The sequence below is a fragment of the Ammospiza caudacuta genome, chromosome 13 (assembly GCF_027887145.1).
Source record: "Ammospiza caudacuta isolate bAmmCau1 chromosome 13, bAmmCau1.pri, whole genome shotgun sequence".
Lineage (NCBI taxonomy): Eukaryota > Metazoa > Chordata > Aves > Passeriformes > Passerellidae > Ammospiza > Ammospiza caudacuta.
In genome coordinates this window covers 20,793,207-20,807,817 of record NC_080605.1, presented here as the reverse complement: position 1 = coordinate 20,807,817, position 14,611 = coordinate 20,793,207, and the positions used below count along the sequence as shown (strand labels likewise).

The 14,611-nt window shown below is 51.2% G+C and overlaps 1 protein-coding gene across 1 annotated transcript in view; it reads right to left on the bottom strand.

The window, feature by feature from the left end:
• ZC3H18 (zinc finger CCCH-type containing 18) overlaps nt 1-14,611 on the bottom strand; it is a 46,553-nt gene that overhangs the window by 5,549 nt on the left and 26,393 nt on the right. Inside the window, exons 11-17 of the mRNA XM_058813381.1 lie at nt 8,333-8,533; nt 7,003-7,128; nt 5,556-5,657; nt 3,701-3,844; nt 2,858-3,010; nt 764-918; nt 46-242 (exon numbers count right to left, since the gene is read on the bottom strand). Of these exons, the coding sequence (XP_058669364.1) occupies nt 46-242; nt 764-918; nt 2,858-3,010; nt 3,701-3,844; nt 5,556-5,657; nt 7,003-7,128; nt 8,333-8,533 (1,078 nt within the window). The remainder of the gene's footprint in view (nt 1-45; nt 243-763; nt 919-2,857; nt 3,011-3,700; nt 3,845-5,555; nt 5,658-7,002; nt 7,129-8,332; nt 8,534-14,611) is intronic.

Genomic DNA, 14,611 nt, shown 5'->3' with positions numbered 1-14,611 from the left:
GTAAAAAGCCAGCAGGGAATCCCAGCCCCAGGGATCCATTCCCACCTTGTTCAGGAGGGTCAGTTTGATCTCCTTGTGCCCGCTGAAGCTGCCCTGCTGTGCCTGGGGGGCTGAGGGCTGCTGGCCCTGGGGCAGCTGCTGGGATTTGCTGCCCGGGGTGGGCTTGGCTGATTTCAGGAGCTGAGCGGGCACATCTCGTTTCCTCTTCTCCTCTTTAGCACTGTCTTCTTTTTTTGACTTTCCTGTTGAAAGCAGAGAGCACAAGGGGTGACTTGGGAATGATTCCTGTTGCCTTCTCTTCCTTTGGGCAAGGGGATGCTGCTCCAGGGATGGAAAAAGCCCACAGCAGTTATCTCAGCTGCTGGACACGAGGTTAAGGGATTCAGGAAAGCCTGAATTTCCACAGAGAGCAACAAAAAAGACAAAGAACAAAAAAGCTTTTGCCACAGACTCTGCCATGGTCTGGAAGGAGCAGAGGAAGAGCAAAGTGATACAAAGCTGTCCAGATTTCCATCACCTTCTAAGGGTGAAGGAGAATGGGAGAGGCAGAACTGCCAGGCAGGAAAAGGGTTGAGACAAGGGTTGGCACAGGGATGGAAGGATGTGGGTGCACATTTGCTCCGCAGCACCTGTGCTCCTGTATCCCCTCTGCTCAAGGGCTTTCCCGGAGCCCACAGAATTCCCAGGGAAGGATCCCTGCTCCTCCCTTCTCCTCCAAAGGCTCCCCAGAGGGATCCACCCCCAGCACAGCAGGTCCCTGTACCTTTCTTCTGCTGGGCCGGGGTGGGGGAGCGGGAGCTGGCCGAGGACACGGGGCTGGCCAGGTCTGCGTACATGTCCTCGGAGTCGGCGCTGCGCACGGAGCTGCTGCTGGACGAGGCACTGGACACGGAGGAGACGCTGCTCACGCTCAGGGACCTGCCAAGAGACACAGCTCAGCACACCCAGCAAGGCAGCAAAGCCTTTCTGCATCTCCCTGGATGGTGGGAAGCTCGGCAGGGAAGGATGCACAAAGGCCGTGCGTGCTGGGGTGCTGCTGGTGTGGAAAATGTCAAAGCTGTGGGGTGCAGGCCTAGAAAGTAATGATTATTTATAGCCAGGGTTAAGGCAATGGGTAAACAGGTCACTGTTTGCCCAGGAAAACAGGGAGTGAAAGCAGGGAGTGCACTGGCACATCCAGGTCAGTGTTACAGCTCAGGGCAAGGGTTCCCTGGCAGGGTTTCTGCTGCTGGCACGCATCCACTGTCACGACTGATACCTCCAAGATGGAAACTTCCCAGCAGGGCCTATCCCAGGAAGTGTTCAGGCCAGGTTGGACAGGGTTGGAACAATCTAGTCTAGTGGAAGGTGGCAGAGAGTTGGACTGGATGAGCTTTAAGCTCCTCTCCAAGCCAAACCATCCCACTCCATGAATATTCAGGCAGCCTCTCCAGCCTGCTCCACGGGCCACACCGCCCTGCTCTGCCAGGCTCTCTGCCTGGAAACTGCATTGGGATGACTGAAGGGGCTGTGGCAGCTTCAGCACAGACCAACCCTCTGCAGCCTCTGGCACCAGGAGCTGAGTTCTGAGAGGTCTCATGGATTCCAGGATGAGCCAGGAACCCCCCCAGGCCACCAGGCTGGCCTGCTGGGGGCACACAGTGCATCTGCCACGTTTCCCCTTCCCACAGAGCAGCACAGGCAGCCCCAGTGTGTTCCCATTTCCCATCCCTGCCCTGGTGCTCTCTGAAGCTCTTGCATCACCCCAGGCTGGGCTGATGAACGTGACAAGCACGGAGTAAACAAGCCGGGATTTCCGTAAAATAACGCGGACGTTGAACCTCGGAGTCCCACAGAGTTCACTGATGGGAATTTGCCATGCTCAGAGCCAAATCCTGCTCCAGCCACTGGTTTTACACCCCAGGACTACTCTTACACCCGTGTGCCAGGGACGTGTTGGGTTTCAAGGCTCTGCCTGTGAGGATTCAGGGAATCCTCTGTGTGAGGAGATGAAAAAACCTGAAGGAATGACTGGAGAGCGGTTTGTTTTTCTTTGCTGGAAGGAGTTTGTTGTTTACACATCCCACAGACCAAGAGACTTGGAACTGTTCACTTGGGGCTATGCACAAAAGGAACTGGACCTGCAACTTTGCCAGCAAAGGGAAAATATCATTAGCTGGGCCTTTTGGGGATTTTCTGACCTACCTCTCTTGACTGGCCAAGCATCTCCCCTAAGGACAGGAACCAGAGGTAGGAGAGGCTCAGCAGAGCCAAGCTCCATAGCCTGAAACTGTTCATTTGTAGTTTAATTAGGATGTGGGATCACCCTGGCCAGAAGGAGTTGTTCTGGTCATCATTTAGCTTAAATGGGTACTTGGACACACATGACAGGATTATTTCCTTGAATAAACCACAAGAGAAATATCAGGGAATCATGGAATGGTTTGGGCTGCAAGGGACCTTAAAGATCATCCAGTTCCAACCCCAACACCTCCCAAAAGAGCAGGTTGCTCCAAGTCCTGTCCAAATTGGCCTTGGACATTTGCAGGGATGGGGCAGCCACAGCTTCTCTGGGCAACCTGAGCCAGGGTCTCCCTATCCTCACAGGGAAGCATTTCTCCTAGATATCCCACTGAAATACCCCCTCTATCAGTTTAAGGCCATTATATATTGTTGTATCACTCCATGCCCTCTCCAACACTGTATTCCCACCACAATTCAGGACTTGCAATCCCATCCCCAACCTTCTCCCACCCTCAGGCACCTGCAGCTGGTGCTGCTGGAGCTACAGAGAGCTTCCACTGCAAGAAAACAAACCTGTGACCAACAGCCACAATCTCTGCTGTTAAGTAAAGGTCACAAAGGCTCAGGGCTGTACCTGGATTTCCTTGAGCCAGAGGGAGAGTGGGAGACTGAGGCAGAGGATGATCTGGAATGAGATCTGGAGAGAGACCGGGACAAGGACCTCGATCGGGAGCTGGAGCCGCTGTAGCTGCTGGCACTGCCACTGATGCTGCCACTGATGGTCCTCCTGCAAGGCAGCAAACCCCCTCCCACAATGAGAATTGTCATGGCAAAGAGAGACAGGGGAGGAAAAGCCCCAGAGAAAAGCAAAGATTTGCTCAGCACCCTCTGACCAACACCGAATGGCCTCTTCCACCACTTCTCCCAGTTTGTGTGGTGGGAATGATGTTCTGTGCTTGGGAATATCCCTGGGAATGATGTTGTGTGCTGGGGAACATCCCTAGGAATGATGTTCTGTGCTTGGGAATATCCCTGGGAATGATGCTCTGTGGTGGGGAACATCCCTGGGAATGATGTTCTGTGCTGGGGAATATCCTTGTGGTCAGTGTGGGCCAGCTGCTGACCCTCCACCACATCAGATCTGTGTGGCACCAAACAGATCCCACATTCCTTCCCCACTCCCCCACCTCCACAAGCAGCAGCTCTCAAAAATGCCCTTTTCCCCACTCCCACCCTGATTTTGCCACATTTCCTGTGTCCCACCCACTCCATCCTCCCCCAGCTTCCATGGACAGGAACCACTCAAGGTGAATCAGGACCACCCCAGCCCAGCTCTGTTCCCCTTCTCTCCCTCTCCAGGAGGATTTCTCCCTGAGCACTGGGCTATGGGATTTGCTGGATCTGCCATGGGATCAAAAAGCTGGGATTTGCTGGATCTGCCATGGATCAAGGCTCCCTTCACCCCCCTGTCTCTCACCTCCTGGGTGGAGTCCTTGTCTGACGTTCCTTCCTCCTGGCCTCCCGATTGTCCCCTGCCTTGGCTGCCTCCGGGGCTGCTGCTGTAATTTTTGTGAGTGGCTGAGGGACTGGGAGGGCAGTGAGTTTCTTCACAGATTTCTCCCTGGAAAAATGACAATTCTCAGGTGTGTGATCCCAGGGGGTGGGCACAGAGCACTGATGTCCTTAGAAATGATGTGCTCTGGTTTGCTGTTTAATATTTTAGAGGTTATGGAATCCTGGGATGGTTTGGACTAGAAGAGACCTTAAAAATCATCCCAGTCCACTCCATTCCATGGGACACCTTTCACTATCCCAGGTTACTCCAAATCCCATCCAACCTGGCCTTGATGTGATTCCTGAAGCTTCAAACACTTGGCTGCTTCACCAAAACACAAACAGCACAGATTTCCCTAAAGGGATTTGCTCCCCATATGCTCAATCGATTCATCTTTTCAGAGACAAATTACTGTACAACAGCCAATTCTGGAGATATTTGACTTGTAAATGAACTCCTGAAGCAGACTGGGTGGAAATGTTGTTTCTCATCCATGTAATTCCATCATTTTTATCCCAGACACTTACACCTGCTTAAAATCTGCCAGTCAGGCTTCAGAATGAAATGTGCACAGTTAATGCAAAAATTCTCATTTTAACTCCAGCACACAGATCAGGAGGGTGCACAACAGCCTGTGTGTGCCTGGATCTGTCCCTTGGCCTGTGTTCCCTGGGGAAAACTGGATGGGAGCACCAATCCCACCCAGTGCAGGAGATGGGAATGGCTCTGGCTGCTCAGGGCTGCCCCATTTGGGGCTCAGAGCTCAATATCTGCATTTACCCCCTCAGAACACAGGGTTAAGCCCATGGCACTGTGTTAGCCAGTGACAATAACCCCTGTGCTGGGGCAGCTGCCCTGCTGTCCCCAAACCAGCACTGCCAGGAGGGAGCAGAGGGCCTGGGAGGGCTGAGCCCCAAAGTGGAGGGGGAAAAACCCCGAAAGGCAGGGTAACAAAGGACAAGAATTGTGGCAAAGGGGATTGTCCTAAATTCTGGAGAATTCAGGGGGATTCCCATGGTGTCATTTATTTGCAGGTCAGCTTAGAAGAGGTGACATCACTGCGGTGTTGTGTCACCCTCCAACGTCCCCGTAATTTGCCACTGCAGGGTTTGTGAAATAGCAATTTCAGGAATTTAAAAGAGCAGCAGGGCTGCCAGAACGTGCCAAACCCAGCTGCAGAGAGCTCCAGTCCTGTTTTCATCCGTCTCCAGTGTGAAAAGCTGATGAGGTTGAACCATTTCTTTATTCTGAGGCTGTGGATTAACCAAAGCCACAGCAGAGGAAGGAATTTAAACTTTTTTATAGCTCCTATTATGTATATTTAGATTATACAAATATATCTGCACACAGAGAATGCTCCAGCAGTAAATCAAGTGTTTAAACACTTGTACACAGGTAATATTTAAGGATACTTGCACAGTTTAACTTGGATTTAATAAGTAAAAGTGCCATTATTTAATTAAATCTGCCAAGCTAAAACCCCTTCAATAAAGGTTGTATTTTACATCTTTCATTTCTTTCTTAAACTCAGTGAGGTTTAGGATCCCAGAATGGTTTGGATGGGAAGGGACCTCAAAGATTTCACTCCCTGCCATGGGACACCTTCCACCAGCCCAGGCTGCTCCAGGCCCCATCCAGCCCTGGACACTTCCAGGCATCCAGGGCCTTCCCAGTCTGACAGGAAATATTCCTTCCCAATATTCCATCTAATCCTGCATTCCTTCCTGACGGCCCCTGAAGGTCAGAATTCCTCACCCAGAGGAATTTGGGTCCTTACCCTTTCCCAGGAGGTGGCAATAATTCCCCTTTAGCCTTGGTCAGTGGCTTGTGAGGAGATGGTGTTGGAGAAGGAGAGGGAGAAGATGAGAAGGACCTTGACCTGCAAAGGAAGGAGACATCACTCAGCTCAGGCTCTGGGGTTGCAGGAGCTTCTCCTGGCTCTCAGGGCATTCAGCCACCACTGCCCCCTCCACAGGAATCTTTCTGAACTTATCCTGACTTTATATTTGGACTCTGTGCAGCAAAATTTAACTTCTGTCACCAGACAATGGGAAAAGTAGGAAACAGAAGGAAAAATGGGATCAGCTAGAAGAGAGGCAGCCCAGGTATTCCACAGCAACACCTGAGGCTTCCTCCATCCTCTCTATTCTCTCCTTAGGGAGAATACACAGGAAAAGAAGCAGGATTTTGAGTTTTATGTTCATCACTTTTTGTCCTGTTAACTCCTAGAGCGGTTCAACCTTTAAACAGCAACAAAACCAAAAGAAACTTGGGAGAAAGACAAAAAATTCACCTAAATCAAATCTGTACCTTCTGGAACCCAAGAAGAAGCATTAAGTGGAGCATCCCTAGGGTGACAGTCAAGGGCAGGAGCTGTTTCCTGAGCCCTGAGCACACACCACGTGCTGCTCTCGGGGTGATTCACCCCCGTGCCAAGACTGGAAGTGCCTCGGTTGCACCCCAGTGCCTCAGCAGCCTGACTCCTGTGTGACAGCTCCTCTGGGGACAGCTGGCACAGGGTGTTCCTCACCCTGTCACCTCAGGGAGAGGCAGCCAAGGGTGTCACCCACACTGGCACTGTCCTGCCTGGAGCGTGGATGGATGGGGAAGCTCATTCTGCTTCCCAGGTGGAATCAGTTCCCAGCTGAGCCTTTCCTAGGAAAGCAGTCCCAGAAGTGACAGAGTGTGCTCTGCCATCACCTGTGGGATCGGCTCTGGGCACCTGTGTGGCTTCAGCTCCTATCTGAGGAGCCAGTTCTCCTACTATGGGTATTCCAGACTTGGGAAACTGTCTGCAGGGGCAAGGAAGTAGCAGAGGAATAAATCTTAATCACCATGGGACACTGGATTGCTACTTTGAAGTGTCAGGACTATCACAAGACACAACTGCTTTAATAAAGAAATGGGATTTGCCTCTTGAAATAGAAATCCCAGCTCCACAGAAAAGAGATGCTGCTGAACTCCTTCCAATCAGAAAATGCAAATGATGGGAATTTTAATCCACCACAGGCATGGGAAAGAGCCCAGCCACAACAGCACTGCAGCTGTGGGTGGGAGCACTGGGGAGAGGAGGGGGTGGCTGACAGATCTCCTTCAGCCAACAACCGCAGCCTCCCTCGCTCAGCCAAGGGCTTGGAGTGCTCCATCTTAACAGAGCAAAGAGGAACTGTCAGGAAGCATCTGGAAACCATCCCACCACTGGTTCCCAGTCCCAGGAGCACTACCTGGACCTGCTGCCTGAGAAAGAGCTGTGCCTGGAGGAGCGACTGGAGTAGGAGCTGTATGAGGAGGACCTGGAGCGCGAGCGGGAGGAGCCGGACCCCGAGTAGGTGGATGAACGAGAAGAGGACCTGCAAGAGAAATATTACAATTCAGAGCTTCCTGCAAGAGAAATATTACAATTCAGAGCTTCCTGAGAAGAAATATTATAATTCAGAGCTTCCTGAGAAGAAATATTACAATTCAGAGCTTCCTGAGATTAAATATTAAAATTCAGAGCTTCCTGAAAAGCCCCCAAACTTTTGTTTCCAAAGGTGTTCTGCTCCAAACTCCACCAGCCTTGTCCTTGGGGAACTCTTAGTAATCAGAGCAGAGAGCTCAGCACCCTGTGGCACACAGCCCAGAGCCCAAAGCAGAGCTCAGCACCCCATGGCACACAGCCCAGACCCCAAAGCAGAGCTCAGCACCCCATAGCACACAGCCCAGAGCCCAAAGCAGAGCTCAGCACCCCGTGGCACACAGCCCAGAGCAGAGAGCTCAGCACCCCATAGCACACAGCCCAGAGCAGAGAGCTCAGCACCCCGTGGCACACAGCCCAGAGCAGAGAGCTCAGCACCCCATAGCACACAGCCCAGAGCAGAGAGCTCAGCACCCCGTGGCACACAGCCCAGAGCCCAAAGCAGAGCTCAGCTCCCCATAGCACACAGCCCAGACCCCAAAGCAGAGCTCAGCACCCCGTGGCACACAGCCCAGAGCCCAGAGCAGAGTTCAGCACCCCATAGCACACAGCCCAGAGCAGAGAGCTCAGCACCCCGTGGCACACAGCCCAGAGCAGAGAGCTCAGCACCCCGTGGCACACAGCCCAGACCCCAAAGCAGAGTTCAGCTCCCCATAGCACACAGCCCAGAGCCCAAAGCAGAGCTCAGCACCCCATAGCACACAGCCCAGAGCAGAGAGCTCAGCACCCCGTGGCACACAGCCCAGAGCCCAGAGCAGAGAGCTCAGCACCCCGTGGCACACAGCCCAGAGCCCAGAGCAGAGTTCAGCACCCCATAGCACACAGCCCAGAGCAGAGAGCTCAGCACCCCGTGGCACACAGCCCAGAGCCCAGAGCAGAGTTCAGCACCCCATAGCACACAGTCCAGAGCCCAAAGCAGAGCTCAGCACCCCATAGCACACAGCCCAGAGCAGAGAGCTCAGCACCCCGTGGCACACAGCCCAGAGCAGCCAGCAGGTGCCCAGCACACAGCCCAGAGCAGAGAGCTCAGCACCCCGTGGCACACAGCCCAGAGCAGCCAGCAGGTGCCCAGCACACAGCCCCAGCCCCCGGCTCACCTGGAGGAGCCCGAGGCAGAGGCAGAGGAGGCCGAGGCTCGGCGGCGCCGGCGGGCGCGGCTGGGGGACACCGACACCCCCAGCTTCCTCTTGGGGGACTTGGACCGGCGCCACGGGTCCTTCCACTCGTCTGCCCGCTTGGACGGGGCAGTGCCCAGCGCCAGCGACTCCTTGTCCTTCTTGGGCAGCTCGGGCTGCCGGCTGCGGAACAGGGACACGTCAGCAGCTGGGCTGGGGGACACAGGGAGGGCACGGGGACAGGGGACATAGCCAGACATGGTATTGTGTAATGACAGAATAATATAATATAATATAATATAATATAATGTAATGTAATGTAATATAATATAATATAATATAATAACTATAATTAATAGAACATTAAATTATATTATATATTATATAATATAAACGATAATAATATAGTATTATAATATAAAATTATATATACTATAATAATATAATATTATTACTATATAATAATTATTAATATAACATAATATAATAGAACATACTATACTATAATACACTATACTATAGTATACTATACTATAATGCAACATACTACAATATAATGTAATAGAATGTAATAATAATAATATAATAATATAATAACATAAGAATATAAGAATATAATAATGCTGTATAATTATTCAAATATACTAGAATATAATATGATAATATAGTAATATTTTGGAATAATTTAATGGCAATGATATATGAATATTTTACATAATATTATTATAATACCATGTTAATATAGTATCAATATATCAATTAGCAATATTATAATATAATAAATAATATATTAATTATTAATTAATGTTCATATTTTATAATAAAAGGTATACATGGCCATGGAAAAATCTCCAAATTCACGCCTTAGACTGATTGCTTACAGCTCCTGATCTCCCCTGTGGGATTCCAGCAGCATTATGGGGTGGTAAGGTGCTGGGAGAACTCAGTTTGTGAACCAGTGACAAAGCAGAGCTGCTCTGTAAAGCCATTCTGGGAACTCCTCAGTCCCCCTGAGCACTCTGTGAGCTCCTGGCTGATTCCAGGCCCCGCTCTTGGCCTCCAAGGGCTGGACAGGAGCAAGAGGAAGGGAATGGGAGAGCTGGTCCTGCTTGGAGCAGCCCAGAGCTGGAGCAGGCCCAGCTGGGGCAGGGGAGAGCAGCCAGCACCAAGCCAGGGTCACTCTGGTGTTCCCATCACCAGGACACCCCTGGGGCTGTCACAGGCCGGGACCCAGTGACCTCCTGTCCCCTTCCAAAGGGAACAGCTCCCTCCCCCTGGCCATAAACCAGGCTGGTTTATCCCTGGATTATTCAAACACCACCAAACAGGTGCCCAGCCAGGCCTCTCTCTCCACCTCCTCCCTCCCCTTTTCAGGGCTCTACTTTCATTTCTCCTTTTTTGGTTCTCCAGGTTTCCTTTCTCCTCTCCAACCCTCTGAAAATAATTCAGGGCCAACTTTTCAGCACCTGCCCCAGACACTTCCTTGAGTACTCCAGGATGAGTTTCTTGAGGCTGAGACTTTATTACCTCTCTTATCTCTGGGTGATTGAACTGGAATTTCTCCTTGCCCTCACTCTAACCTGCACGCAGCTCCTCAATTACCTGCTTCTACCCTTCTCCCTGGGGTTTCAGGCAGAGTTTGTGAGGGATTAAAGCTTCTGAAGCCTCTTGCACTCACCACATCAGCAGGACAATGATGCATTTATTCCTTTCCTCAAAGCAGTGAGTTCCCAGGGAATCTGGGGGAGGAAAGGCCCCTTCCCTGCTGGGTTCAGCCAGCACCTCCCCATTACTCACAGCACTGCAGCAACCACTCCCCACACAGCTTCCTCAACCTTTTTGAGATAAAAAAGCCACCTCCGAGTTTTCTAATAATTCCAGGCACACTTCAACAAACCCCAGGATATTGAAAGCTCTTGGTCAGGAGCCTGGCCTTTGAAGACTTCACACCTCACAGAAGCCTCATCCCCAGCCCAGGACTGGGATGTGCTGACCTAAAAATCCAGCATCTGACTCTTTCCTTATCTCTGCTGATGTAAAAGCAATTTTGCTCTTTGTCCCACAACTCCCTTGGAATATTCAGAGGAAAATCCCTCCTTTCACGTTCATCCCTCCCACCAATCTCACCCCAGCTCCAGGAGAAGAGAACTGGATCCTCCATCCCACACAGGGTGCCCAGGAAGGGAGTCCCAGGCAGGGTCCATTCCATCCTTCCCCTCTCCCAGCACTGCTCCAACACATCCTGTTTAACTCAGCACTGATTAACTCAGAGTACCTGCAATGCTCTGGCCAAATTTTCCCAGTTACAGGCACAATTCCATGAGTATTTCACCTTGGAGGAGCACCAAAAATTGGAATATGTTATAACCTGCTAACATTCAATAGTCCAAGCTGGCTCCAGGGCTCCTTCCAGCAGATGTTTACAAACCCATTTGGAATTGCCATTTCACCTCTGGAATATCCTCAAATCAACCAAGTGCAGAGAAAGAAGGAAAGGAAGACTGGGAAAAGCCTCCACTCCGTGCAGGATAAAGAGCAAGGAAAAAGGAGAGAAAACCATGTGAGGGTGCTCATGGAAAATGCCCAATATCCTGATCAAGTGTCCCTTCCCAGGGGATTGCAGTCTGTGGGCTCTGGGAGATGCAGGGGACACATTCTGCTGCCACAGGCAGCTTTATCCAGGATAAAACCTCTGGAGAAGCTTCTCCAGAATGACAAACATGGAAACCAACATCTTTATCAGGGAGGTTTGGGTTGGATATTAGGAAAAGGTTCTTCCCTCAGAGGGTGCTGGGCACTGCCCAGGATCCCCAGGGAATGGGTACAGCCCTGAGGCTGCCAGAGCTGCAGGACAATGCCCAGGATTGGATTTTGGTGTCCTGGGCAGGGCCAAGCACTGGCTGAAGATCCCTGTGTGTCCCTTCCAGCGCAGGTATCCCACAAGTCCATGAACTAATGAATGCCCTCGCACCTCTCCAGGCTCAATTCCCTCCTGAACCAGTTTTCAGAAAGAAAAGCATCCTCCAGGATTTACTGTCCCTTAAAACCACCTCAAACTCCCATCCAACAGCCCATCCTGGGAGCTGGAACAGCTCCAGAGCCTGGCTGCCAGCTGGGAGCAGGGATAACTCTGAAAGCAAATCTCATTTACCTGCACCTACTACCTGGTTTGATGCAATTCCCTCTGGATGAAGTCACTTTGTGGAGGAAAGGTTTTTCCCCAGGAAAACCACATCAGAAATTCTCCTTTTGGGGTGTGCTTGGCTTTTTGACTCAGCACTAAACGCTACAGATGAGGAAGGTGCTGCTCCTGTCATGAGAATTTCAAAGCCTTTCCTCAGAGCTTCCAACGTGTGGCATCACCAAAGAAAATTGCTCAACCTAAAACTGGGAGCTGGTGCTGCTGGATTCATCTTCTCCAGTGAAATTCAGGAGGCAGGATGGAAAGTGAGGAGGAGCAGCTCCCTAGAGAACATCCCAATGACAGCCTGGCCAGGTGCCATGGCTGGGAGATGAGGAAGGGAGGATTTCTCCTCACTTGCATTCCTACAGCCAGGTGATGTTGTGCTGAATTCAAGAAATTAAAAAAGAAGAATGGTTTGCTGCTGGCTCAGTGAGATCAACCTGCCATGGTGAAAAGGAGGGAAGGAGGGAAGAATTCCAGGCCTGGTGAGCCTGGGATCAGCTCAGGATTTCATCCTCATCCTCGCACAGCTGCCCAGGCTGCTGGCAAACCTCACCCACTTCAGCACGGAGTGGCAAAGAACTTTCATGTTCATCCCAATCTTTTTCACCAAATTCCAGTTTTTAGGAAACAATTGAAATATTTCAGAATTAACTGCTAAGTCTCTTCCGCAAGGTTTTAAAAATAATAATTAGAGGGAAGAAGAGACAAGACAGGAGTGACCAAAAGCACCTGAATTTCCACCCAGATCCTCAAGAATCACTCGGGCAGCAGCTTCCAAAGGCAATTTCACCCTTAGAACAACTGAAAGTTTTCTTTTCCAGAAGGAACACGCTGATGCCCATTTGGCTGGAATGCAATGACAGCAATCAGGAGAAGTGAAGCTGAACGTGGCTTTGGCAGGGAGAGGAGCAGCAGAGGCAGCTCCAGCTGGCAGCACCCCAGCGTGGCTCAGCCAGCTCCCAAATAAACCTGCCTCCCAAAAAAACCCAGCTGAACGTCACTGAGCCCAACAAAACTCTGAAGGGGGAAAAAAAAAGCTGCCCAGCTGAAGTTGTGCTCATGCATTATGCAAATGCTGCCACAGCATTTCTAATCTTGGAGGGGAAAAGGAGCGTGCAAGGGAAAAGCTTCCTGTCCTTCCCCATCCCGGCCCAGGGAACCAAACCCCATCACCCCTGGGCAGCAGTGACGTCAGTCTGGCTTGGGGCTGCTCCTCCAGCTCCCTTTTGTGCAGGAGGAAAGTGCAGGGATGATTTCCCAGCCCCTGTGCTCCTGCAGGAAAGCCGCGGTTGCGTCAGCAGCGCCGGCGCCGCTTTTCCTGCAGTGGAATTTTCCAGAGGAAGTGGAACTCTGGAACTCGAGGAATGACTGCAGCCATGTGCCAAGGCAGCTGTGGAGGGACCTGTAAGTGCTCCAAAATAAATTCCAGCAGAGTGCAAGCACGCAGGAACTCTTCCTGTCCTGGAGTAATGGAGAGGGAGAACAGCTCTGGAAAGCCAACCCTGTGTGTGCAGGACAGCGAATGCTGGGCCTTGGAGCTGCTGCCCATGGGTCCTGGTGAAATATTTGAAATATTAGCAGGGAAAATGCTTTTCTCAAGCTGTTTCCATCTCAAGCTGAGTTATCAGTCACTTCAAAAAAAAAAAAAAAAAAAAGGAAAAAAAAAAAGGAAGGATTTCTTCAAAGCCTGATAGGGAGAGGCTTGGAAATTAAAGAGTGGAGATAGGATCTGAACCTCCAGGATGAAATCATCCCAGCAGGGAGATAAAGCTATCTGAGATGGCATCTCCCCGGAGGGCTGAGCATTTGCCGCCTGGAGAGCCTCCTCTCCATGAGCAGGAGGCAGGATCCTGCCTGGAATGCGCCACTGATCCTGCCCTGGAATTACCCTGTTCCACTCAAATCCAGGCTGGGGGATCTCCCTGGAACTCCATCTCTGAAATGCCACAGAAAATCACATTCCTTGAGATCCATATCCAAGTCACTCACTGCTCTCCATCTCTGTTTAGGGTAATGAAACTCTGCTGCTGCTGCTGGGGAAGTGGAGGCAGCAGCTCAAGGACCAACAGAAATTCCAGGCAGCAGCAATTTTTTGTGGAGAGCTTGGTTTGATTCACAGACTTTATCATCATGGAATCACAAAATGGTTTGGGTGGGAAGGGACATTGAAACCCAGTCCCTGTGCAGGGACACTTTCCACTGTCCCAGGCTGCTCCAAGTCCCTTCCAACCTGGCCTGGGGACCTCCAGGGATCCAGGGGCAGCCACAGCTGCTCTGGGCAACTCCATCCTCAAAAGGAAGAATTCCTCCCCAATATCCAATCTAATCTGGCACTGGGAACCATTCCCTGTGTCCTGTCCCTCCATCCCTTGTCCCCAGTCCCTCTCCAGCCCTCCTGGAGCCCCTTCAGGCCCTGAGCTCTCCCTGGAGCTTTTCCTTCTCCAAGCTGAACACCCCCAGCTCTCCCAGCCTGGCTCCAGAGCAGAGCTGTTCTTATCACCAACTTCCCCAAAGTCCTGGGAGCAGAAATGAAAGCAGAGCTGTCTAAGCAGGTTCCATGGCTCGGGGTGGCAGCTGCACCATGAAAAATGGGGATGTAAACAAGTTGTTATCGTGTTTATCACAGCACAGCTTCCATGTAGGGCACTGCATTGAGACTCCAAAGAACCTTGGGGTGGCACGGGATGTGTTCTGAATGTGAAAAGAAGGGAATTCCTTCTCTGAGCAGTCCTGGAACACCTGGAGTGTGCAGGAGCAGAGGTGCAGCTGCAGCTGGAGCAGGTGATACCCATCTCAGCCTGGGGTCATTTGCTTCCCTCAATCCCCTGCACTGCTGGAGCTGCCCAGGGAGGTGCAGACACCTGCAGAGCAAATCCCTGCCCCTGGATGGAGGCTGGTTTCCCCCTTCACTCAATTTTCATGGATCCAGGACTAAATCAGGGCATTCCAGGCTTTTACCAATGCCCAACTCCCCAAACAGGCAGAGCACACAGCTGTCTGTCCTGCCTGCTCCTCCTCCTGGGCAGACAAATGGCAACCAATGAAGGATTTCTTGTAGGAATGAACAGATTTCC